Below are 27792 nucleotides of genomic sequence, written 5' to 3'. Positions count from 1 at the left end.
CATTGATACAAATTCTTTTTTTGGTGATTTATTTTGTGAAAGTTATTAATCAAGACCATTTAAATCCCTATTGATTCAGGGCACATTTTTGTGTCTATTTGATACCTTGATTTTTGTTTACCATTGGCTTTGACTACACTATATTATTTAAAACATAATGAACATAAATTTTCTCTGACCCCAAAGTGCGGTCGTTTGCCTGATGTTGAAAAATGCATATGTACCTGTTTAACGCACTTTGGGGTCGAAATTGGACCCCAAAGTGCATAACGCACTATGGGGTTCAACCCCAAAGTGCGGTGTTACATAGCCTATTACTCAATCTTTTTAAAAGTATTAAAATGAAACTTTGAATACTTGCTTCTCATGACAGAGTGCAGTTGTTAGACAAGAATCATAATTTAGAAAGCTATATTTTTTAAGTTATGGCCCTTTTTAGCTTTGAATCTTAACAGATATGAGTTACCAATACTTGCGGTACTCTTGCTTTACCTTTCATCACTCTACGCTGTAAATGGGAAAATGTGTGGGTGGGGCGGTTTTAAAGCCGTTTTTAGCACACCTGTCACAAAGTGATAGGGTGAGCTTTTGTGATCGCTTTTCGTCCGGCGTCCGTCCGGCGTCCGTCCGTCCGTCGTCCGTAATCTTTTACTTTAAATGACATCTCCTCATAAACTGCTGAGCCAATTTCATTTAAACTTCACAGGAATGTTCCTTTGGTGGTCACCTTTAAAAATTGTTCAAAGAATTTAATTCCATGCAGAACTCTGTTTGCCATGGCATCCGATAGAAAAAACTTAAAATATCTTCTTTTAAAAAACCCAAAGTGATAGAGCTTAGATATTTTGCATGAAACATCTTCAAGTGAGTGTCTATCAAGTTTGTTCAAATAAAAACCCTGGGGCAAAATTGGCCCCGCCCTGGGGGTCATTGATTTTCCGTATATGCATAAAGTAAAAACTTAAAAACCTTCTTTTAAAGAACCGAAAGAGCTAGAGCTAAGATATTTAGCATGAGACATCTTCTAATGGGTGTCTACCAAGTTTGTTCAAATAAAAGCCCTGGGGTCAAAATTGGCCCGGCCTCAGGGGGTCAATGATTTTCCCTATATGCATATAGTAAAAACTTATAAAATCTTCTTTAAAAATTTAAAGAACCCAAAGTGCTAGAGCAAAGGTATTTAACATGAAACATCTTCTAATGAGTGTCTATCAAGTTTGTTCAAATAAAAGCCATGGGGTTAAAATTGGCCCTGCCCCGGGGGTCATTGATTTTATTTATGTGTGTAGCAAAAGTATTAAAAATCTTCTTTGAAAAAACCTAAATAGCTAGAGTTGAGATATAAAGCATGAAACATCTTACAGTTTGTGTCATTAAAAGTAGTTCCAATAAAAGCCCTAGGCTCAAAATTGGCCCTTCCCCTGGGGACATTGATGTTCCTTATATGTGTATAAAAATATGTACAAAACTTTAAAAATCTTCTTTGAAAAAAAAAACAAATAGCTAGAGTTTAGATATTAAGCATGAAACATCTTCTAGTGAGTTTCTTCAAAGTTTGTTAAAAAAAGCCCTGGGGGCAGAACTGGCCCCGTCCTAGGGGTGTCATTGCTTTGAACTATATGTGTATAGTTAACACTTAAAAATCTTTTTTTTTTAAACTCAACGAGCTAGACCTTAGATGTTTAGCATAAAACATCTTGTAATGTGTGGCTACCAAGTTTGTTCAAATATAAGCCCTTGGGTTTAAACTAGCCCCACTCTGGGGGCCTATATACAGGTGAGCGACTTCAGGGCCATCACGGCCCTCTTGTTTGTAAACACACGAAGATCGTAAAGTCTTCTAGCGTTTCCGTTCTGCTGCCACGTGTTGCGGTATGCGAAATACGGGCTTGATTTATGCACTATTTATTCAAATAACTTTATTTCTCTTTTTCTCCTGAGATGAAGAAAATATAACGACAAGATATCAAAGTTATTATATAATCTGCTAAAGTTAGAACTTATATTGTCTTTCACTTCCATTGGTTTTCAATTTGCGATTATTTTAAAACACCATTGTTTGCTAGTGTATTTGCTTTTTTTCATCATTTCTTATTTATCATTTATTATTTCTCATGTAAATGAGAATATTTAAATGTTATCAGTAAATAAATAAAAATAATAATTTTAAAATAACCGAGAGGATGTCTTGTAAATTGTCAGGCGAACGAACTATAAAATGACGTCAGTAAGAACTGTTCAAATTTGGTGGGACAGATTATGACTATAGATGTTTATATTTACCAGTTAAGAAGCTCTCTGATTAATCTACATTATGAAAATGTGAATGAACGTCATATTGATAGTGTGAAAAAAAGTTGTACGCAAATCATGAACCAGTGCAATTATGTAAAAATACAAACCGGATAATATAATCCATCAACTGACATGATACACAAAAAGGGTCATACATGAAGATGCATTTGCTGTACAAAAGGCCAATACAAGTATCTTCCAACTTGACAAAATATTTCTGGGCTTTTTAATTGTAGAAGATTGTACAAAACATTCATTTAGATTGAGTTTTTGATTTACAGCGGTCATAGCATAAATAATATCAGAATAATATTGGATGTGTTAAAGGTCGACTATCTTGAGATGCATCTTGCATTGATAAAATCAAGATATGTAATATCAGTCATTCTATAAAATCCTTCGCACATATAAATTTGAATTATTATTGCTCATATGTTTCAGATATATATACACTGCAAAATATATCAGATAAATTAACCTGGACACGTCCTATAGTTTAATAAACATTTTTGTTATTTTTATATACTTTATCTTAGTTTGTCAAGTTGTGATAAGATTAAAGTAGTATAATATACTAGTATAAAGTGCTTAAATTTTTAAGGGTTTATGTGAAGATTTGATAATTAGAATATTTTCTATAAAAAAGCATAACGTTATAGCTGTCCACTTTCATTCACATATTGTCAAGCTAGGTTTTTTTTGTCTTTTTAAGAACTCATAAGTAAAGACTATTGTAAAATAGAAACTGTTAAGTATAAAAAAGATAAAAATAAATTACAAATACGCTAAGTATTAGTTGAGTTATTTTGTTTAACATATATTACATATGTTTAATGCGGAAATGTTAAGACGATATGCACAATACATATAATTATAGAAATTAACAACGACAGTAAGGGCTGAAGATGGATTTCTATAACTAAAGTCAAGGAACTCTACATACAAATACTTTTTAATTGCAATTTTCAGTAGCGTATCTTTCGATTCTGAATGTATTGACCAATGTCTTGTACATATTACTGGATACTTTTTCAATGCTTTTGGCTTGCTTTGACATAACGAAAAGCACAAATTCGTTATGGGATGAGTCGACAATACTACAGACAAAATGTCCTTGCTTAAGCTTAAAAACTTCAAATATCGTATTAATAAATGTTTCAGTCTATTATGACATTAAAAGGGATAAATGTATTGATTTAGTAGATATGTCTAAAATCATTGCAGAAACTATCGAATAAAAAGTTGCAACTGCCGAAGCTATCCTAATCGAGCTATACCAATCAGTGACAGCGAAACAGAATCAGAATATTTGGAACTAAGCAACAGTCCTGATGAGATGGTTCAATTTCTGAATGAAGAACATTTTTACTGCGGCTAAGAGCTTATTGAGAACATTTTTACGGCTAAGAGCTAATTAAGTAATTTGTAAGTCACTGGAAATCGAATTTTTAACAAACAAATGATGCTGTGTCCAAAATCGATCATGACAAAGTTGTAGGTGTCTTACCGTATGATGGCATATTTCTGCCAACACAACAGGTAATCATATTATTATCGCATTTATTATCGTCATATAATCCTGTTAGATAGAGAAATAACGAATAAGTATCTAACTTTCAAAAACACTAAAAAGTGCCGAGAACTGCAAACACTTACCTGTAAAATAATAGATAGTTACACGTTTATCTATAAAACTTTTTTTTTTGTTAACTTTGGTATCAGATGATTATTTGTATAACTAGATAAATTTTTAGTTAATAGGTTATGCGGAATGATTCGGCCCTATCTCTTGTATGTCTTTTTATTTTTAACACATTAAGTGGTTATCTAAACAAAAATTTCTGTTACCAGTTCAATAACAGATAATTATCCGTCTATCAAAAAAATTTTCCTGTTAGGTAGCTAGTAATTTAGTATGAAAGATTGAAAATAATTATCTGTATAACTTGTTAATTTTTCATAAAACAGATAATAGATATTGCAAAATATATATATACATTCATCCAAAGGGTGAAACTAAACTAATTTTGGCAATTTTAGCGGAAGGGTTAGATATTTTTTTACATATTACACAATTACACAATTCTTGGCGAGAATCATATAAAGTTCTCCTATGATCATAAAAACATTTTGAAAGGGATAACTTATATGGGTAGGGCATGGTTGAACTATGGCTTTTGTTTAGAGAAGTGGTATACATTGTACTCTTTAAATAACCATCAGGCAATTTTAATAATTATGTGAAAGAAACTTTTTCTACAAAATAATTCTACCTTTGGCCATTAATATGCACATTTAATTATACATAAAACAGAAATAAAGTCTAAAAAATATGACATTATACATTGTGAATGTAACAACTTTGATAACCAAATGGAAAACTATAAATTCTTATCACTATTTGCGATAAGAGGCTAAACTCAATTCTACGGAATACTGTTAGGGCCATCGTGGTTATACTTTATAATCTACATGTACAGGGCGACATTGTGACAGTGAGATAATGACCATATTTTTTTGCAACTTCAAAGAGGAAAACCCTCTTTTCACCGGAATTTTCAGCTGTTCAAAGGACTGCCATACAGTTTTAATAGATGCAAATATAGTCACAAATTATCGTAGAGACTTACGAAATATTCATTTTCGTAAGAAAACAATAAAGTTTTGGTTTTTTAAAAAGTTTTTCATAATTACAAGCATCTCATTTTCCTGCAAATCACCTCATGTCTTACGGTTGAATCTTACTGATTTTCCTGCACTATTTTTAAGCATATCGCTGGCTATGTTACAATACGAAAGTCAATATAGGATGGATCTTGGTGAGGTAACCTCCCGCGGAAAGTGTTTAAGGTATTCCGCATTATCTATTAACTGAACATTTACTACTTATATATTTCATACTAACTGACAAAGTAACTGACGGAAAAAATATTTTGATAATCGGATAATTATCATATATTGGGTATTCTTTGTATGGGGACACTTAATCTTGAAATGTTCTCAGTTATTGGTTGGTTATCATTGTGTGATAAACACTGATTTAATTTTGCTTCATTAAGAATATCAAAATCACAGATAGATAGATAGATAGATACTTTATTAACTTAAACTTTTACAAGTTTTTCGTTATAACAAATAATATATGATATGATACAAATTTACAATCACATGACAATGGCATACATAGGAACATTGAAATTAGTGCATAACATAGTGGGAGAAAGTAAACACACACACACACACACACACACGCACGCACGCACGCACGCACACACGTACACCAACACACTCACTCACACACGCATGCTACGGTAAAAAATAATATCTATCACATAGAGAAGGAGGATGGGTATGTGAATACAGTTGCAATTCAGTTTATGAATACAAAAATTATACACAGCCTAGATTTAGTAAAGTTCAATATGCAGATAACATTTACTAGTAGATGGTATAAATGATATGAAAAACTAAACAATTTGACTCGCTCTAACAGAAAAAGCTTTATACAAAAATTTACCGAGATTCTTTACTATTTTAAAATTCCTTGATTGCATCAATTCTACAAATTTGTACACACTTGGATGTCTGTAATAATAAGATTTTATAAAAGTCTTTCTTAATTCATCGTAAAACGGGCAAATGATTACAAAATGATATTCATCTTCTATATCGTTTTTGTTACAAAGTAAGCATTTTCTTTGATTGCGGTCTATTCTATTTGGCGCATATCGGCCTGTTTCAATTCTCAGTTTATGTGATGATAAACGCAGTCTGGATGTAGCAATTCTAAACTTTTTAGGTAAAATGTCTATATAAGATTCAAATTCAAAACTATTTTTAATATATCCATACGATACTTCACTGGTAGATAACTTACGTTCCCAATTTTGTTTAAAAACATCAGTTACTCTTCCTTTAAACAAAGTATGAAATTTTTTCAAGTCAACTAAACCTGGATTGTACCATACATAGGAAAATCCGTATTCATCTAAAAGAGATTTAACATTATAAACCCAATTATTTTTATTATTCTTAATTTCAAGTAGACAATCATATAGTTTACTGATCAAGATATTTTCCGTCGATACAGTTTTGCACCAAAATTTAATAATTCTAACATATCTATTTATATACATTGGAAATCGACCTAACTCTCCATAAATACTATTTGTACATGTTGACGTTTTAACATTTAATAATTGTTTACAAAATTTTAAATGAACACGTTCTATTTCTTTCGATTTTCCAAAGCCCCATATTTCGCATCCGTAATTCAAGGTGGCGGCAACAAAAGCATCAAACAGTTGGCACATAACAGAGGGTTTGACGGCATAATGTTTCGTTTTATGTATTAAAACATTCAAAGCTTTTAATCCTTTACCTACTAATGTCGTCTGATTTAAAGTATAAGAGCCTGTGTAATTAAAAACAGTGCCTAGATAATTAAAGTTATTTACAGTTTCTATTAAACTACCTTTGTATGTCCATTTTTCGTTTGCATTTAACGGGCCTCGCTTTCTGAATACAACAATTTTTGTTTTATCAGTGTTGACTTCAAGCCCCCACTTATCACAATATTCATTTAGCAAATCAAGACTATGCTGTAATTCCACAGGACTTTTACCAAGTAAAACCATATCGTCAGCAAATAATAAAAGAATAAAAGTAATATCGTCAAGAGTTAAACCACACAAAGGACTATCTTGTAAGAACAGTTCTAGGTCCTCTATAAAAAGAGAAAATAGTAGAGGCGACATTATCTCCCCTTGTTTCAAGCCCACAGCGCATGCAAAAAAGTCTGAGTAAGAGTTACAAGCCTTTACACATGTTTTAACATGTGAATACATACTTCTTAAAATTCGCAAAGCTTTGCCACCTATACCTAGCTTATATAATTTTAAAAATAAACCATTTAAATATACACTGTCAAAGGCACGCTTTAAATCAATAAAGCAACAATAAAGACGATTTTTATCATTTAAGATTTTTTGAACGATAGCATTAAGAACAAAAATTGCATCAGTAGTTGACCGACCTTGACGAAATCCGAATTGCGCATCACTCAATCTACTGTTATTTTCGGCCCAGCATGAAATTCGTTTATTCAAAATACCTGTAAAAATTTTTGATAAACAACTTACTAATGTAATCCCTCTATAATTACGAGCATCACAGGGATCGTTTTTCTTAAAAATAGGTATAATTATGCCCTCTGACCATTTATCTGGAAAGTGACCAGTATTTAAAATAATATTGAAAAGATCTACTAAATGAGATGACAATATATCGATACATGATATAAAGTATTCGTTTAAAAGCATATCATTCCCAAAAGCTTTATTCCTTTTCAAATTTTTAACAACAGACAATAATTCTTCTACAGTTATTGTACTATCTAGTTCATCAAAACATCCCTCCTGGCCAAAATCATGATTATTTAAAAAATTCTCTGCTTCCTCAGTTTCAAATTGTGATATTTCACTTTGAAGAGACGAAAAATAGTTGAAAAAATCCCTATTTGTTAAATTGCCACTGATATTACCTTTTGATTTACAATTGAATAATCTCCAAAAATCTCTTGGCTTTGAGTGTCTAAGATTTTGTAATTGGGTAATTTTATTTACTTCATACTGTCTACGTTTTCTTTTTATCAAACTTTTATAAACAGCCTTATTATTTAACATATGTATTCTATTTTCCTCCGTTTTTGATATATTATACATATTTACAGCATTTAAATAAACATATTTAGCATTATGACAGTCATGATCGAACCAGTCAGCCTTTTTAAAAATTGTATTGTGCCCTTTGCGCGTGACTCGCGAGACACGTTTACAAAACAGTGGTTCAGCTACTTTATTAATAATATCAGTGAAAGACTGAACACAACTATTTACGTCATCAGCGCTTGAAATGTCAGAATTTAAAAATAAATCGTTTAATTCATTTAACTGGCCAATAATACCGCGTCTAAAGTCGGATTTTAAATCATCATTCCATTGTATCCTGACTGATTCATTTTCATCAGTATGATCAGGAGATATATGATTACATATTATTGTGAAGGATAACGGACAATGGTCCGACCATTCATTAAAAGGCTGAACGGTAAAATCATCAATACATTCAAAATTATTTTCATTCAATAATAGATAGTCAATCGTACTTGACCCGAGACTGTTTGCATATGTAAATGAACCGTTTGCGTCATTTCCTAACCTTCCATTGGCTAAACGTAAATTACACATCAAACACAGATCGATAAGTTTTAAACCCATTGCATTAATTGTATTATCAATATAATTACGTGGACAAGAGAAATCTGGTGAATAATCGACGTCATCTATGAAATCTACATAACGGTCATTTTCTATAAAATCTTTCTTCGAGCCTACTCGTGCATTCCAGTCTCCGGCCAAGAACAGTTTACCCAATGATTGATACATATTAATATCATTTTGTAATAAATCAAACAAATTTACATTGACAACATTATATGCAGGGGAATTCTCGACCCATATATATACACCTGCAATAAATACATCAGTATCAAAGTTGAAAAAGTGTTTATCTAATTTAAACCATAAAATAGTGTCATGATGGTTCTGTATTAATTTTACACCTTTACAAATTGAGTCTTTAATATAAACAACCGTGCCTCCGCTGCATCTTTTCGCGCGACGGTGCTGGAACTTCCTATAAAAATTGAAACATTTATATCCTGGGATATTTAAAGAGGAATATTCATTAGTCCAGCTTTCAAATAAAAATATAATGTCAAAGTCATAAATCCTATCAGTAAAGTCCGGGTCTTCGAGTTTGGCACGGGTTAAACCGTTAATATTCCAGGATAAAATTTTTACCCCAGCCTCCGCAGATTGCTAGTGTCCACTATCATCATCACGAACAAGTCTGCCGTTTATATATAATTTATCATAGGTGATCCATGCCCTCTTGCCTTCACGGATGGCTGCTTTCATTTTTGGTACAAGCCTTCTGCGGCGATCGCCTATTTCCTTTGGGTACTGTTCGTTTATGAAATGGCCAGTTTGCTTTAATTTGAATCTCGACCTGCGGACCTCCTCTCGATCTTTAAATAAAGAAAACTTAGCCACTATATCTCTGGGACCGCCCGGCCGAGCTTGACCCATTCGATGAACTCGTTCAAATTTAATTTCGTTTACAATACTCTGGGCGATTTGACACTTTTCTACCAAAAAATTGCGTAACAATCTTTCGCTTTCCTCGGGTTTTTCATTGATGGATTCCGTTATATTGGTAAAGATCAAATTGTTTCGCATAGATTGTGATTGGATATATAATAGATTGTCCTCCATTTTGACCCGTTCATCACTCAAACTGTTTATTTTTGTTTTGGTTGTTTCAAGGTCAAATTCAAGTGATTCAACTTTTTCGGACACAATGGATAATGATTCTTTATTAGAGTTTATACTATCATATACGTAAGTTCTCATCTCTTTTATTTCTGTTTGAAAGTTATTTATTTTCATTTCTAAAGTATCCAATTTTTCCAGGCGGCTATCCATACAGCTAATTTTCTGTTCAATTCTTTGTAGATATTTTATTACGTCACCAGAATATGAATGTGTACATGTAGACTGACTTACATTTGAGCTACTGGAACACCCGACCGTCTCTTGGTTATGCGGGCTAGGTTCGAACACTGAATTGTCCATATTTGATTCTGGGTTTTCAAATAATACAAAATTTGCTTGTCTAAGAGAGTCACTTACGCTTAAATCCGCCCTTTTATCGATATTACTAGGAGAGCTTCCGTTTCTTCGGTTTTTGTACGCATTGTTTGAACTTGTAATAGAGCTGTTGCTGTCTGAACTGCTTTTATGTTTGCGTTTCTTTTCCCCGTTTTCCTTCATATGTTGTTTCTCCTGCTTATTTGTCTCTCTGTTTCTTATACCTTTACCCATTTACTTAGAAAGGCTACACTATCAAGTCAAAATAACGAAATCCTAAAGTCCTTTGTCTTTTGACAATTCACGATTTGCACAGTATATCTCCATATATATCCATATATTTATCAATCCAACAACACAAAATTGCAATATGAACAAACTACATCCAGATAAATATGATTTTGTTACAAAAATGTATTTTTAAAGCTCCAAATTCTGAAAAATATTTATTTTTTACAGAGCGCCGAAAATTTTCGACTTCGCGCCATTGATCACGTGACATATATACCAAAATCAAAATCACATTGGTATAACTGTTTATGATTCCTCGAAGAGTTATATATTCTGAGACTCTATCATCAAAACCATTTACCGTGAAATTAACAATTATTTCAAAATGAATATCATTTTATTTTCATTTTATATTTCTTATGTTTTACTAAATTTGGGTTTGAATTTAATATATCTTGTAGCCTAGAGCTACAAGATATAGATTTAGCATGTACATAGTTATAAATATATAGAAGATATTGAATGAGTGTAGTTTAATACTACATTTATTGAACAAGTTGAATAAAATCATATTATGCGAGCCTCTGGCGAGCATAATATTGTTTTATTCAACGAGTTCAATAAATTTAATAATGAATCTACACGAATATAATATTCTTTTTATCACATATATAAAATAAGAGCAATAAACTGTTGAAATGGGTAATTTTTCAATGACGCGCCCATCGTGTAACGCTAACATTAGCGTGCGTTAACGCTATGTTTATATATAGAGTAAATGAAGTCACGTCAAAGTGATATTATTCTAGTGTAATAACGTTTTTATTAAATGGCTTTATTACACTCTTGCGGCGCGGTTTATGTGATAAATATGTTAAGTTTTTTAGTAGTGAAACTAGGTGTAACTTATTCTTTTTAAAGTGTTGTTAAGTTGGATTCCTACCACAACAGATTATATCATTATAATCTAATATTGCATAATATTACTCAAAAAGTATATCATGTAAAATATTCATGAATAATTTACAAGAAATAAGGCTTTAAACAGCAATAAGATGTTAGTTTACTTTAAACCTTAAAGGTATTAAATTGTCAATATTATATTGTTTTATGACCATTTCATTGTTTTTATCATTGGATATATATTAATATTATACTAAGTTTGACCTGTTTTGTTACTTTGTAGAACTTATTGATATACTGTTACCGTCACTTAGCATGGCCTTAAATCCTTTTACACAATTATATACACTATTTTCACTTACAATGGCCTAAACTTAGTGAGATACAATATTTAGATTTAGCATTTACACAGTAAATATATTGATTATTTTGATTGCTTTGTAATTCTTAGTCTCATTATCATCTTTTGTAGAAAATGTTAATATTGTTTCATGTTCAACTTTTCAATGTTTCATTATATATTTTCGAATAGTTATGTAAAGAAATGATAAGCTTAAAGGATTTGATATGTAACATTTGGATGGCTGTAATTTGCAGACTAGTCAAATCAGTTGTTACATTTTAAGTGTCTCCTCTATTTTATTGTTAGCTCCCTCTTGTATTCAGAAATTTATGAGGCATCTCACGTGGTTTCCATGAACAGGCTCAATCAAACCGAGCCTACAACATTTTCAATTTTGTCTTGTTAGGCTTTCTTTAGGGATTCTTTATTTCTCTCTATTTTATCGCCACATCAGCGTTGTTTACGCCGTGTGGAGACTGTAAAAAGTCGCCCCGTACATTCAATCAGGGATGTTATATTTTTGATACTTAAAGATCGTTCAGCACGACAATATTGTTGTGTTTGTAGTACTTTTATGTTTTTGCTTTTGGAATTTTTCTAGTTGGGTGGTTCCAATATTCCTACTTGAATACTGTTAAAATCACCCTTGGGATATGTTGCCTGCTTTTTAAATTTGTCTTTAGACGTCTTATATGTGATATGCAGACTTCATAACCTTTTAAAATTCCATTTTATTTAGTTCCGCCCATTGTTTTCTTGTTTAGGGCACACGCATTCTTTTACTTTGGGACCATACGCCGCTTTTCATGGAATGGCACGAAAGTGTCACATTGAAGGTTCCATGATAACCGCCGTATGAACACATCTGTGGATGTTTCTAAATTCAAAATTTCACCATTACCATGTTTAAATGTTGAATTCTGCTTAAGCCGGTGTTAGGGGGCGTGGGCGGTAACTTGAACTTTCCATTACCGTCCATGAACAGGCTCAATCAAACCGAGCCTGCAACATTTTCAATTTTGTCTTGTAAGGCTTTCTTTAGGGATTCTTTATTTATCTCTATTTTGACATTCTGAAGCTAATATTTAAAAGAGTAATTTCTCTATAAACTATGAAAGATCGATAAATTTATTTATTTATTGAAATTATATAAAGATTATCTGAATTAACTGAGACATTGTTTATTAAACTTTTAAGCAATCTTGGTAATTTCTTTTTATTATCATAACATTTTAACCCCCCTTTCAATTGGTAAAAATCTTCTGTTTAAATAATTCATTCTGATAAACATATTTTCGGCTAAATTAAGAAGAGAGAATTCGTCGCAGAAGCGGTGGATAAAATAGTTGAATAAATTATACTTTATGTTTCAATGTTTTACTGGAAACATCTAGTGAGACGGGAGTCCATATAAATACTTTTCCAACTTATTATATGCAAACGGTACAATTAATTGCCATTTATGCAAACACTTCTGTACAGTTTGACGAGGTGACGCCATAACAACCATATTTTGGAACTTTTGAAAATTGTTAAGAATTGACACAAAATGATAACAACGTAGACGGAGATGGATTCTATTACAACGCAGTGCGGTTGGCCCGATACCATTAATGTCTAATGTGATGGTTTAACTTGACATATGACTCATTTTTTAATGGATTGCAATTTTTTTTATTACTTTAACATCAGAAAAACGTGCTTATTTTGCGTTTAAAACAGTAGAATTATACACATATATACAAATAGATGTTTCGATTTTAAGTTCGTTCTTGTGACCATCCTAGCCGCTAAACGAGGGTTCTGTTGCAAAAAAAAAAAAACGTTGATAAACGATCCTATAACCTATCAGGAATAGTTATTACAAATTAATAATAGAGCAACGTCCTTTTGTTTAGTAAAAAATGAGACTTTTTCATGAATAAACTTCAGTCGTGTTTATAAAACTTTTTATTTCATGCTTTCCAGTGTTTTACTATAATATATAAGATGACTATATTCTAATAAACCACTGGTGAAATTTATAAAAAAAGAAATATAACACATTAAGAAAAAAATTACAGAACTATATTTTAAAATTGATGATGTGACGTCATAATTTGATGACGTCATAAAGGGAAATGCGCGACGTTACGCGGGAAAATCAGTATAAAGTACTTAAAATCACTTTTAAAGCATGAAATTAAAAAGAAAATATGTTTGTATTGCATGTAAGATGAAAATATATTTCATTCATGAACACCAGCTATGCCATTGCATCTGGTATTCACACAGTAAAATATATTTCAATCTTACATGCAAAACAAACAAATATCCTCAATATACTACTGCACTTTGGTAACGTCGCAATTTATTGCATAATTGTGTTGTTTATATAGATTTATATACAGGGCTGCTGTTTTTATGTAGAAATCTCTTCTTTCTCTAAAAAAATATGTTTGGTATATTATTAATTTGTTATAAAGTTTTTGACCAGTTATATTTGTGTATTGAAAAGGTCAACAGTTGTTTTTTCCTTTTATCTGTAATAACCTCGTCATATTGTTCTTTTATTCTTTTGTCATCTGTTATTATTAATATTTAGCACAGTCATGTATTTATTTTACAGTAACTGTCACGTTTTTGGCGGGGATTCTTATATTATTATTATTATTATTATAGTACTGATCATTTGGTTTTACCCACCTATGTTAAAAATTATAGTACTTTTGCAATGTCTGTTGTCATGTAATTGTGACCATTAAATAAATAAAAGGATTTGTGTTGTTGTTGTTGCTGTTGCTGTTGTTGATGTTGTTGTCGTTACAAATATGACATAAATTACATTTTTGGCATTACAGCTAGTGTTTTATTATATTTTTGTTTCTTTCCACATTTGAATTTTTAACAGTCTCCTCCATAAGGTAGTTACATAAAGCACAATTTTGTCTGTTACAGCGACTAACTTAGTTGTCGGTTTTTTTCCTTCAGATTTTTGCATTAGCGATATTTTTTTTAAATAAGTGCTGGACGTTTGCGATTGATTATTGCAATTGTCTAATACATTTATTAATTTGAATGACCCTCTTTACAAAATATACTACGGCCGATGTCACCAATTTGAAAGAATTCCGAATTTCTTAAAGGTACTCCGATAACCATTTGGTTTTTTTTTCGTTGTATTTTACTCTTACTTCGTTGAAAACGTCGTTTCTATCCATCAATTTTGCTTTTCTATGCCAGCCTGAAATGTGTTTTCGGCTTTTTTTGTGTTTCACACGGTAATTTTCTTAGTTAAATTGCTCGTTTTTGAAAGGTATGATCCTTGAAATTATGATACTGAAGTTGGTATGTTTTGGACGGCATGATGCGAAAAGGAGGTCTTGAAATATTGTGACTTATCTGTAGGAATGCAGCTTTAAAGCAGCATACCTCCATATTCTTGCTTATTTTCATGAAAATAATAAAAGATTTTGAAAAGAAAAATATTGTGTATTTATCAAAGAAAATAGTTTAAACTTTGCAAATAGCACTAACAATTCACGGAAATAACCAAAAAGTGGTCAAAAAGCAAATGCCCTTACTGCGTTAGTAACGCAAAAGAAACATGGTGAAAAATAATGCAAAATCAGTCCCTACTCCCTAACATAAAAGTACATGTAAATTATAACTTGAATTTTAAATACTTTTTCTTTTCTTAAAATCTTATTTTATTGTTCTCAATTTAATTTTCTTGAAATATTGCAGCTTTTAAGCGTTGACCGTTTAACATTATCCATGTGATAATGCACATCTATTTATGTTATTTAAAAACAATCACAAGCATCAGACCCAAATCTAAATTTCTTGCTTTGTTACAAATATTTTTATATACATTATCTTAAAATTGAAGGACAATATACTCTTATCTACGTATTGGACTGTACGAGAGGTGCCCAACTTATTTTTGAACAAAAACAAAATTTCAAGCAATTCTTTATAATACTCATTCATTGTAATAAATGTTCAATATGAGACCCATGACAGTTGTAGATCATTTTACAACGCTTTGTTTCTTGATCAAGTTTGCGCCACTCGTCCTTAAGTGCCCTTTTGAGACCGACAAGCGTGTTTATTTGCCGCTTCTGCAGCCGACGTTTTAGAACACCCAAGCAAAAGCATCGTGTTTAGCAAAATTCAAATTCTCAACAAGGTTATCCCCTTTTCTAATATAACATACCTTTCTTCGCCCATAACTTCCGCCTAAGTAAAACATAGCTTCATCCGAAGTGACAAAGTTTTTCCATTGGTTGCATTTTAATTTGAGATAAAGCTTCCAAGATCTGGTCCTGCGCTTCTTAATTTGAGCCATGTTAAGTTGATGAAATTTGCACATCTTTCGTAATTTTGCGTTCAGAATTTTGTTGATAATGTTATAGATAGTTACCTTTGACACACCAAATCTTGAGGCCATTTCTCTTTGAGTAGACGGATTCACTTTGGTGATGAAACGGCCAACCTTCCTATTGACGTCAGGTGTAGCCGCCGTGGGCCGTTTTGTCAATGTCCCCCTGTAACATTCGGAGAAGTGACACTGCGTTGTGACCCTATTTGGTAGCGAATATTCCTAATGGAGCCCAAAGAAATGCTATAACCCATAGATTTAAGCTCCTTTTGAATACTTCTATAGCTGCGGTTAGTCTTCAAAAGCCCTAAAACTATACCCTCAACTTTGTCTCTAATTTTAGTACGTACTATTTTCTCAATCGAGTTAAAGTACATGTAAATGTATATATAGGTTTAACAAAACAAATAATACACAACAGCCACGATAATATCGTGCATGTGTTTTACTAAGCACGGATTCTTTTGCCCACAAATAAGTTGGGCGCCTCTCGTACAACTGTCTGATAGTTTACCGAAATTTAATTTCGTAAAATCAGGTTTAAAATTGAAATTATACGGAAACACGTTGTCTCATCTAAAACGAGACTGTTTTGCTTCCAAAACATAGAAGCCGTCTTTTATACAGTAAAGTGAGGTCACAGGTAAGCAGTTTTTTATTTTTGTCATATTTGGTAACGAATCTAATGCCTGTAATGCCTTATCAACGATGTTAATGTTCAAATTTAAGGCCTTATATTTTACCATTTCTAATCACAAATTGAGATAGCGATTAATCGGGTAATTATTAATTAAAGTTTAAGACGCGTGGTGATATATTGCTTATTAATTACCTTTCCCAAAGACATTGACTTTAATCGTACTTGTCCTGTCACATATTAAACAAAATTAATTAGGGAAGTAATTGAATTTCCATGTGGTTACGCTTTACTTCACAACTTCGCAGATCTAAGCAGACATTCCTAAAGGTAGGTTTTAATTCGACCCTTCTCACAACATGCAGTACATAGTCAAATGTTTAAGATATTTAGGTCTGCGGCCGCACGTATTATTAATGTGTACAAATGTAATGATATAATGAATACTAAATCATACTAAATCATGATTTAAAAAGCAAAGATGATACATTTTACAAAGTAATAACGTCCCATGGTCGATAAATACATTCAAACCCGTGTTCCGTAAGGTAATTCTATTTTCAAAACGTGAAATCCGATATTTTTATTTTGGATTTTATTTGTTATAATTCAAACATAGCAAAACAATTAGGAAAGGAAAAGGAATGATTAATAGGACATTAGTGTGTGATTTATATGGAATGGAAAAGAAACAAAGGCAAAACAAACCTGACAAGTAACTAGGTAATTTTACTCTTATTTTTATATTATATATTATTTTGCTGTCAATGTAATATAACCATGGTGCATACATGTATGTTAGTATTACAACTCTGTTTTTCTATTTTTTATTCATTTCGGTGACTAAAACATGAAATAGTATTGCCTTAATTTTCCCTGCGATGAAGCACATCGTGCTTTATAAAAAGATATTAACTTTTATGACTATTGTTCGAAAGTATCTCTAAATCAAAGGACTGTAAGCTCTGTGGTATTTTCTGATCTTTGCACTCTGAATCATACTGACTATCTGTATGTATTTTCCTGTTAATTTTATTTTTATATACTATAATTCATCTTACGGAGCGAATGCGTTTAGATTTTTTACTATAACAGTTTGAGATTGGTACATATGGAAGTTTGCATGACTAGATTGGCATAAAAAATCATTTATGTTCATTTTTATGACAGCCACACTTTATCCTTGCGTATCGTGTCTACTTCCTTAAAAAACACACTTCAAAACAAAAGATTGCCTCGACTAGGATTTGAACACCAGACCTCTCACATCCTAAACGAGCGCGCTACCCCTGCACCACGGTGAAGTTATACGTCAGTAGTCTCAATAAAAACAAATACATTGTAATTCTAAATTGAGAATTTCCATTTCGTGTTTGTAATCCTTATTATTTTCGAGGTGTTTTAAAAATAAACCTGTTATTAAACACTGATAAAAATAATCTAGCGAAAATCTTCTCGCCAAAACAGTCCGACATGTACACACATGTATATATTCCATCCACTACTAGACAGTCAGATTTATTTGCAGTATTCGGTAATCGACATCGCTAAACTTTGAATGCGTTGTAATTTGTTGGATATTTGTCACAAAATGAAAATATTTCTTTCTTATACATCGCTAGTTTTAAGCTGTTTTAAGAAGCATTTGTTGTTAGGTTTGTCGTGAAAATTCTGTGTCAGAGATTGAATGTCAGCATTGAATTTTCTGATCTGCGATCAGAAAATACAAAAACACAAATTTGAACGAAGATGAAAGTATGACAAATGACGTCAAGTACTTGATATTGATTCCATCTTTAGTATATTGTTTAGTTTATCTTTTTTGTTTTATTTCAAGTATATGTTTTTAGTTATATAAGTGAATTTCATGTTTCAATTTTCCTTCTAGAAACTCACCAATTTAGAGGTATATTACCATGACGTGTGCGTTGATCGACAGACCTCATATCCTTCAATCTCAATTAAACGCACTGTATAAGAGTCAAATTATGAGTGAGTATTGTCAATCATTTTTTTTATTATAAATGATATGATAACTCTTTTAGAAATAATATGATAACTTACAAAAATTTAAATTTAATTTAATTTAATTTATAAAAGCAACATATTTGAATAAGATCCACAACCAGTCTGTTTGTTATTTTTCTTATTTTGTTAATTTTCCTCATAAGTGATATGTTTGGTATGGCTTATACAAATAGACTGTGAATGAATTTTCCTTTTAATGTACACGTACAATTGAGGAGTTGCATAATTGGCAGATAATTTAAAAATTTAAAAAAAAATAAACCAAACAAAAAAAAAAAAAAAACCCACCTTTTTGCCAAATTTTTCCCCCATCAGCAATATAACGGAATGAAGTTAAACCCTACTTAAAAAATGTGAAGACAATAATTAATAATTGAAATAAGCATAAAAAGGAAAATTCATTCACAGTCTATTTGTTTTGTTATTGTGTGAAGAAAGGCTATTTTAGTTACACAAGAAAAAAAGAAAAACATATGATATAGTTTGTGTAGTAAAATGAATAAAATGTAAATTCGTAACCTATGGATACATCTGAAATAATCACTATTATAAGAATGGGAATACGGTAAAAACATAAAATTATAACAAATGTTATGTTATGTTATGTTATTCATGAATTCTTTTGACTGTGTGATTTGAAAAGCACTTTTTAGTGGCACTCAGGACATTACAAAATCAGTATGAAACAGTTTGAAATGCAAATACTCTTAGTGTTGTTCAAAAATCAATTGTTAAGTCAAGAAATCTGTATTGGTTTACTTAATTGCTCAAAAATAATGCAAAATAGAGACAAATTAACATTTGTACAGATGCAACGTTTAAGATATTTCGATTTTTTTATCTCTAATTGTTTTAGGCAACAAGGATGATATAAATGATTCTGACGACGTCTTTTACCCTGGCAGTGTTGATGGTATGTTCAGTTTATAAAAACTTAATGAAAGGTCATATAAAGTTATAATATGGCATTCAGGTGTAACAGTTACATTTTGTTCATTTGATACTTGTGTTGTTATCTGCAAGTTTGTTTTATGATAATTTAAACATTGAAACAATACTTAATTGTAATCTGCAATTTTGTTTTCTTATTATTGAAACATTTGATATGAATAACTGTAAATGTGATTATGAAGATACGGAATGAAGGCAACAACACCCCAGATAAAATGCCCAAACTTTAGCATAAAGAAATTATACGTATCAAACAATTAAGTAAAATTTTAATCTCTTATGACTCTAAAAGTCCGAAAGCTTGGCTGCTTTCTTTTAACATATTTACAGAATTGAAAACAAATAAATGTAATAATTTAGTACATGTGTCTTAAATCATTGCAGAAACTATTGAAGACAAAAATGCAAATGTAGTAACTGTCCCAAAGGAGCTAGAAGACGGACATACCAGTTGCAGTGAAACGGAATCAGAATATTCGGAATATTCGGAAAATTACAGTCTTGGTGAGACTAATGGATAAACAGTTTATTTCTGAATATAGCAGTCCTGGTACGGGTATGAAATCAAAGATTAAGTTTCGAATATGACATACTTTGAACAGCAATGGAAATAATGTGTGGTCAGGAGTTAAGATAATTGAATATAAGGTTACGTCGGTACTATATGTTGCAATTATGGTGGGAACCAAATATTAAGTTAGGAATACGACAGTCTTAGTTTATTAATCTGTGCACAAAATGTTAAGTAAGGTATATTACAATCTTGATAATCATGCATGAAAATAAAAGGTTAGTTCGAAATATGGTAGCCTCGTTCAGGAAATGCAATTGAATTAAAGTTGTGTCTTACAGTCTTGGTAAGACAATGGTCTGTATAAATGTTCTTTATTATGATATAAATTTTGAAACAAATGATATTGTAGTGCTGTTATAACAAATATAATATGTTTTGAATTAATAAGTTTTATTGTATTATCCGTGCGTACAAATGTGCAGTCATAAGAATTAAAATAATTCTATTTGCACTCAATAAATCAAGACAAAGAAATGAAAACTTTTAATTGGAAACAGATATTTTTTGTATCTAGCTGTTACAAAGAAATAAAATCTCTGTCTGAAGCTTATTTTCCTTTTATGTTGACTATACATTTTAGATTTACGAATGCAGGAATTAAAGGATTACCGAAATCAAGGTGATAAAATTGAGGGATCAGAATTGCATATAGAAAGCGTTGGATATAATTTGACAGGTAAAATAGTTCTTACAAACATATTTGGTCATACATTTTGACTATCAAATGCAAGGGAATGCTACTTCGTTCTACGTTTAATTAAAAGTAGTAGATTAATTTCAATGTTAGTATATTTTTCTGGTTCTCCGGGATCATTCCACTCTTCCAGCAAGTTTAAGTGTTGAAATGGTGTATCGCTCAAGCCGGGGCTAGAGGCGTGAGGGATGATGCATTTTTTCATAATCCCTCACACTCACAATCTAACCGAGTCTGCAATTTTCGTGTAATTTTGTTGTGAATAATGCTTCCGAGGGATCACATTTTTCCAGATTTTTATATACGATACAATGTAGTCTGATTTAAAATGAGCATACATTTATTTCGATAATTAGTATATTGCTTTAATAGGTTTTATTCAAGCAGCTTAAGCTTGCTGTTGTTTTCATTATTATTGTTGACATTTCATTAGCTTTATTTTATGTGTATATTTTATGCATGCGCCATGTGACATTTTTCATGCTACAAAATATAAATATGATTTGGTCATATTATTATATTAAGTAAGCAACAATTTGTGTTTACATAGATACGGATCTTGAAACAGCAAAGAATCGTTTACGTTTGGTAAAGGTCTATGCTCAACTTAAAGAAGAGATGGAAAAATCAACAACAAGGAAAATTGCAGATCTCTTATATCAACATAGGGATAAATTGTTGTCAGGACCGGCACATGAAAATATACATGCCTCAAAAACCAGATCAGAGTTTGCAGAAAGGCTGCTGAAACGGGTAAGGAATGCGTTGATATAGCTATTTCATATATTCGTTAAAATATTATTTAATATGTTAAACAAATTTGAAATATATTTTGTAAAAAATAAAGATTAAAACAAATAAAGCATACCCCTTAGTCAAAAAATGAAAAAAAATATGAAATACTGTTGAAACAGTAATACAAATACTTATAGATATTCATGACATTTTTGGTACCTTTAGGATATATCATGACTATGTTTGTCTATATTAGGTGCTGATGGGTCCCGATAACGTACATGAAGTGTTTGTAAAATTCCTAAGACAGGAAGATGATAGTTTAGCGGTAAAAATAGACAGAATAGTTCTAACGGATTATGACTTAAAAGGTAACAATCGATTTAATTGAATCGAGTTTCTGTTTGAAAATACTTCAAATACTCAAAGAAAGGATAAAAACGAAATAGTAAAGCACACTTCATTGAAATAAAGAAATTCTAGATAAAGAGAATAAATTGGAAGAGAATAACAAAACTTATCAGTTCATATGATTTGTTTTTGCGGGAGGGGATACTTAAAGTTTTAATGATAATGCATTGTTCGCACCGGATATGTTGTATTATGTATTCTGTAAATGTTTCGCTACTTTTTAGATCCTTACTCTCATATTGTTAAAGTGAAATGGATATCTCTGTTTTAAATTATTTTATAAGTATTCATTTATAGTGTTTTTGGCAATGGAACGGAAAGCCGAATCTCACGGACCAAAGCAGTATAAGAACAAGTTTACTAAAGCTTTTATGAAGCGTCATCGTAAGATTCTGGAGCATTGGTTGAACGATAAGATTGTTGTGGATTCAATAAACGACCAGTTTTTATCAAGACTTATCTTTGGTATTGGTGAACATACAGATATTGCTGACAATTCAAAAGACACAAAAAGCAAACTGAAACTCCTTTTAAGTACAATTGAAAACTGTCAGCAGGATATCAGAGGAGTCTTTGTCGAGATTTTAAAGTTGGACAATGTTGGAATGGCACATATACTCGATAGATTACGCAAACGAAATTCTGTCAGTCGAAAAAATGAGAAAAGAAAAAGTGGTATGTATCAACTCTTTTTTCTCTAACAAATTGTATTTTTTTCACACATGTATACAACGAAGTATCAAATGGATATCATTGTCTTATAATGCTCGTATGAAACATAGATTCAAAAGTTAACATTTATAGCTTTTGGTTAATAGAAATATATTCTTGATGGAAAGAGAGAGAAAATCAGGAACTATAATCGACATCGGTTATTCTGTGTTAGAGTCTTGCTTTGTGTAAACAATACTTCACGTGTGTTCCAGTTGTGTAAATCATTGCTGATTCTATTTTATATTGTTTACTAGACGAAACTCTTTTTGCCACACCGCCAAAACGAAAGACCATACGTAACAACTTATGTTCAGATAAAGAGGCAAACATTGTCAAAACGCTTCAATCAAGCAAAGGTGCAAACGTTAAAGATAAACTTTCAGAATTAGGTAAGCACATTAAGGCATTGATACAATTATATACTTTATAAAACTCAACAGTAAGGTATTGTTTGGCAGTATTGGCCAGATACTCATTACTTTTCGGGAGTTTATACGGTAGTTTCCGTGATTTGTCATAATTAAAGCTTGAGATTTTAATCATGATATAGATCTCGATACTTTTATCAATACATACTACTCGGTAGCCTTATAGTAAGAATGATTGAATTATGAGCACGTAATTCCAAGTTCGAATCTCGGACAAACCTTTTTTGTAGTTTCATAAACTATATATATATCTATATTCTGTTTCTGTTGATTATACGAAACACGAGATGATAAAGTGAATGTTTTATTTTATAAAAAAAATATCATACACAAAAACATAAAAAAAATCATTTGCTTCGAACCTACATCTAATTAAAAGTCATACACTTTGTCACCCATATGCTGGTAAGTTATATATGTGCCGCAATATCATATGTTAAAATCCGTTTGCATTACTTCAGAATCCGATCATTACCGACAAAATGTCATTGAATATTCAAATATCTTAGGTCAATATTGCCAAACAATAACAATGCTTGGGTTTTTACTGAGCCATGCTGTAACAACAATTGATAAGCTTACAGTGTACGTAAGAATACAACATCTGGCTTTTTGTTGGTCATAATGGAAGAACTTTTTCTGTACCTTTAAAAATAAACTGTATGTATTTTATATGACATTTTTCTAATTTCAGATTTGGAGTATGAGGAAACATGTGAAGGATCAACTTTGAAAGTTGGCCCCAAAAAATCCTAAAAGTCCCCAAAAAAATTTTAAAAATAGTTGTCCACGGGGACATCAAAAAATTTTTGGGCCCTAAAAGTGTATAAAAATAATGTTTTCGGGATTTTGGAAAAAAAGGGGGAATATTTTTTTAATTTTTAAAAATATTTTCTTTTTAAAACCCCCTTCCTTTATTAAAAAAAGAAATGTTTTTTCCTTTAATGTTTTTTTTTTAAAAAAAAAAATTGCTTATAATGTTTCATGTTGTAATACAAAGGGTTTAAAAAAACCCTTTTTTTCGGGGCCACTTTTTTTGTGGTGTTACTTTTTTGTCTAAAAAACATGATATTGGGGGAAAGGGAAAAAATCAAAGCCGATGGGGGAAAAAATTTTTCAAAAAAAATTTTCCGACCCCGATTAAATGAAGAAGTTTAAAAGATGAAAAATTTCAAAAAACCTTTAAAACAAGGGCTTTGAAACATTTTTCAAAAACTTTTTAAAAGGGCTGAAGTTTAAAAAACCGACGTTTTTTCTATTTGGGTCAAAGGTTTTAAACTTTCTTTTATTTATGTTTTTTTTATGTTTTGAAATAATAAAAAAATGATTCATAAGCATTTTTCTTTTTGTTCAAAAAAAACGGGTTTTTATTTAAAGATGAAAAAAGAAATATTTAATGGGGGAAATAAGGGGTCACTCTTTTTGGTTGGGTTTTTTAAAATTTTATATCAAAAAACCTTACATCTTTAAAGTGAAAATTTTAATTTAAATTTCTTGTCATTATCATTAAACTTTTGGGACTATCTTTAAATTTATTTAATCATTTTAAAATTTTTCCCCAAGTTTTTTGGGGGGGGATAAAAAATTTTTAAACATTTAAACTACGGTAGTCGAATTTTAATGAAGATAAAATTCAAAAAAAGGGGGCCCGAAAAAATTTTTAAACCCATTTTTTAAAGGGTTAAAGGGCCCCATTTAACCAAAACGGCAAAAAACCCTATTGTCGTGCCCAAATTGAAAATATAATCTTTTAAATTTATAAATGTGAATATCTTGAATAAAAAAAAACCCAAAAAAACTTTTTTTGCCAAGAGTTGGAGAAAACAAAAAGGCTGAAAAACCAAAATTTAAAAAGATAAAGGGTATTGGGGGGGTGGAAACATAAAACTAAAATTTTAAATTTTTCCAAGAGGGAAAAAGGAAACAATTGTCTTGGAGAAAAAAAGGGAAAGCCCATGGCTTTAAGAGGGAAAAAATTTTAAAGTTGTTTTAAATTTTTTAAAAAGCTTTGGGTTTTGTTTGGAATAGCCCCCAAAGCTAAACTTAAAATAATTAAAATTTTAAATTACAAAATTGGGAAAAATTTTTTATTTTATTTTATTTATTTGTTTTTTTTCCAGGGAATTTGTAGGGCTTGATTTAATTTTTTTTCTTTCTATAAAAATTTCCTAATTTTTCCATTAAAAATACAATAAAATTTTTTAGTGCAAAAAGAATTGTTTTGGGAAAAACATTTAATAGCGAACCCCATTTAAAAAAAGCAATGAAAAAAAAAACGAAAAGGGAAAAAATTGCAAAAATTTTTTGATTTCTTAAATCTGTTCATAAGTATTACGGGGGCAGAAGGGTTGAGTATACCTTTTAATTTATTGATTCAGGGGCCCCTTTTTGTATTCTCAAAAACCCGTATCAATTTTTTGCACCATAGCACCCTAAATTCTAATTAATTTCATTTTTGGTACAAAAATTTTAAAAATTTCCGATTAAACTTTTAATCATTTTTAGGGGAAAAAATTTTTTTGAATTTCAAAAAACATCCCAGATTTTCTTACGGTGAAATCATTAAAAACCTTCAATGTTACAAAAAAGTTATTCCATAAAAGGGGGGGTTTAACTGCCCCCAAAAAAAAAAGAAAATGCTCTGAATTATTTTGGGAAAAAAATTCTCCTTGGGAAAGCATTTTTTCAAAACAAATTACGTAAAAAAATTGCAGACTGGGTTTTTGATTTGGGGGAAAATTTGAAAAAAATTTTTAAACCCAACCCTCTCCCCGCTCCTGTCCCCAAAATTTTAAAACCATGCTCCACAGCTTTTTTTTCAATTTTTAAAAACCCATTTCCCTTTGTTTGGCCAGGTACAATATATTGAAAAAAACTACTTTTTAAAAACTGGGGAAACGAATCCCTTTAAAAAAGGTTTAATAAAAATAAAGAAACAAGGAAAAGAATAAAGAGATGGGGATGAGAAAAATTTTGGGAAAACTCGACCTACAAGCCATGAAAGAAAAAACAAAAAAAACTCTTTTATGCCGTTTCCTTCCCTTCTTATGTTTAAAAAAGCGGGTTCGTTTAATTGGGTTTTTTTTAATTTAAATTTTTCATTTTGGGGTTTTTTCCAATATTAAAAATTTTTTCCTTTAAAAGGAAAAACATTTTTTCCCTTTCTTTTTAACGATTAAAATTTATTCAAATAAACTTTTTTGATAAAATTATTTTAGTTTTCTTTTTTTTAAAAAGTATTGTATGATTTTTATTGTTTATATTTTTTACTTTTTTTAAAAATTTGTTGTTTGAAAAAAAAGGGGGAAAAACAGAAGAAAGGAAAAGGGTTTTAAGAAATTTAAAATTTTTCCTAAAAAATTGCCTTTTTCCCATTTGGTTTAAAGGGTTTTTTGATAAAAACACAAAATTTTTTAAGGGATACGCGTAAAAATTAATATTTCACAATTGTCATGAATAGACTTATTCAAATTTTATATCCCGGGGGAATGCTTAAAAATAAAAAATTTTAAACCCCAATTGGGGGAATTTTTTGGGTTTTTGTGTTTAAACGGGGACAACAAAAAGAAAAAAAAATTAAAAAAGGGCCTTTTTAAAACTTCATTTATAGCATTAAATTGTTTGGTAATATAGGAAAAAATTTTGAATGTTTTTAGTTAAAAAAATTGGGTTTAAAAATTTTGTTTCGTTTGCGGGGGTAGTTTGTCTCTCAATGACAAGCACAGGGTAAATATAAAATTTTTTAACCAAATTTTGCCTTTTTCCTATTTACATATTGTAAAAAATTCTGTTCCCGGGGCTAATACAGAAAAAACGTGGGGAAAAAAAACTCGGATGAAAAATTTCTTCTTTGGGACAAACATTTGGAAGTTTTGATAAATCCCCGGGGAAGGGAAAAAGGTAGGGTTTTAAAAGCCCAAATTTTTTTAAAGAATACAACAAAATTTAACATTTTTAAAGGGGTAAATTTAAAAAACCCTTATTTACTACTTTTAAATTCTTTTTAAAATTTTTTTAATTTTTTAAAATTTTGCATGTTTTTAAGTGTAAATATCTCAATCTATTTTGTAAAAAATTGTTTTTATGGGTACGGTATTACTTACGTTTTAACCGTAGTTTTGTTTTTAACAAATATTTTAAAAATTTGGGCCCAAAAAGAAAGTCAGGAATAACAGTATTTTTTTCAAAAGTCAAAAAGAGATATAAGAAGAAAATTGGTCCTTTTTATTTTTAAAAATACTTTTTCAGATAACCTTTCCTCAAGAAAATTGGGAAGGGGAAAAAAAAGTTTAAATATCCTGTTTTGAAAACCAAAAAAAAATGTATTTTCCCAAATTTAAAAATCAAAATTTCCCAAATTTTTTTACCAAAAAAACCCGCCCAAAAAAAAATTTTAAACCCAAATTTTTTATTCAAAAGTAAAGTTAAATGCAGATTAAAAACAACAAAAGTTAAAAAAAATTTTTGTTGATTAAAAGGAATGTTTTTAAAAAGTTAATAACTTTAAACTGCGATTTAAATTCCCTTTTTGTTTATAACCCGGGATAAAAAAAAAGCGAGTTTTTTAAAAAAGGGAAATTTTTTCATTTATATTTTTTTGATCAAAAGTCTGATTTTAAAAGGAAATACAAATATGGGTTGCTACAGGGCCCCTGCTGGTTAAACCCCTTTAAATAAGTTATTTCCCTAAATGCCCGAAATCAAAATTTACATAAACTTTTTGTCTATATATAACTTTTCCCTTAGAAAAAATTTAAAAAATATTCAAAAAAA

At 30.5% G+C, this 27792-nt stretch overlaps 1 protein-coding gene across 1 annotated transcript; it reads left to right on the top strand.

The window, feature by feature from the left end:
- The first annotated feature begins 16945 nt into the window (after nt 1–16945).
- Nucleotides 16946–23775, top strand: LOC132725119 (uncharacterized). Its single transcript, XM_060710197.1, has 10 exons — nt 16946–17207; nt 18373–18476; nt 19369–19425; nt 19848–19967; nt 20618–20713; nt 21282–21484; nt 21723–21837; nt 22175–22552; nt 22846–22980; nt 23714–23775. The coding sequence occupies exons 2-10, from the start codon at nt 18401–18403 to the stop codon at nt 23773–23775; spliced, it is 1242 nt and encodes a 413-aa protein (XP_060566180.1). The 5' UTR covers nt 16946–17207; nt 18373–18400.
- Nucleotides 23776–27792: the final 4017 nt, after the last annotated feature.

The sequence above is a fragment of the Ruditapes philippinarum genome, unplaced genomic scaffold (genome assembly GCF_026571515.1).
Source record: "Ruditapes philippinarum isolate M1 unplaced genomic scaffold, ASM2657151v2 ctg5763_1_1_1_1, whole genome shotgun sequence".
NCBI lineage: Eukaryota > Metazoa > Mollusca > Bivalvia > Venerida > Veneridae > Ruditapes > Ruditapes philippinarum.
This window is presented reverse-complemented; position numbering and strand designations above follow the sequence as displayed.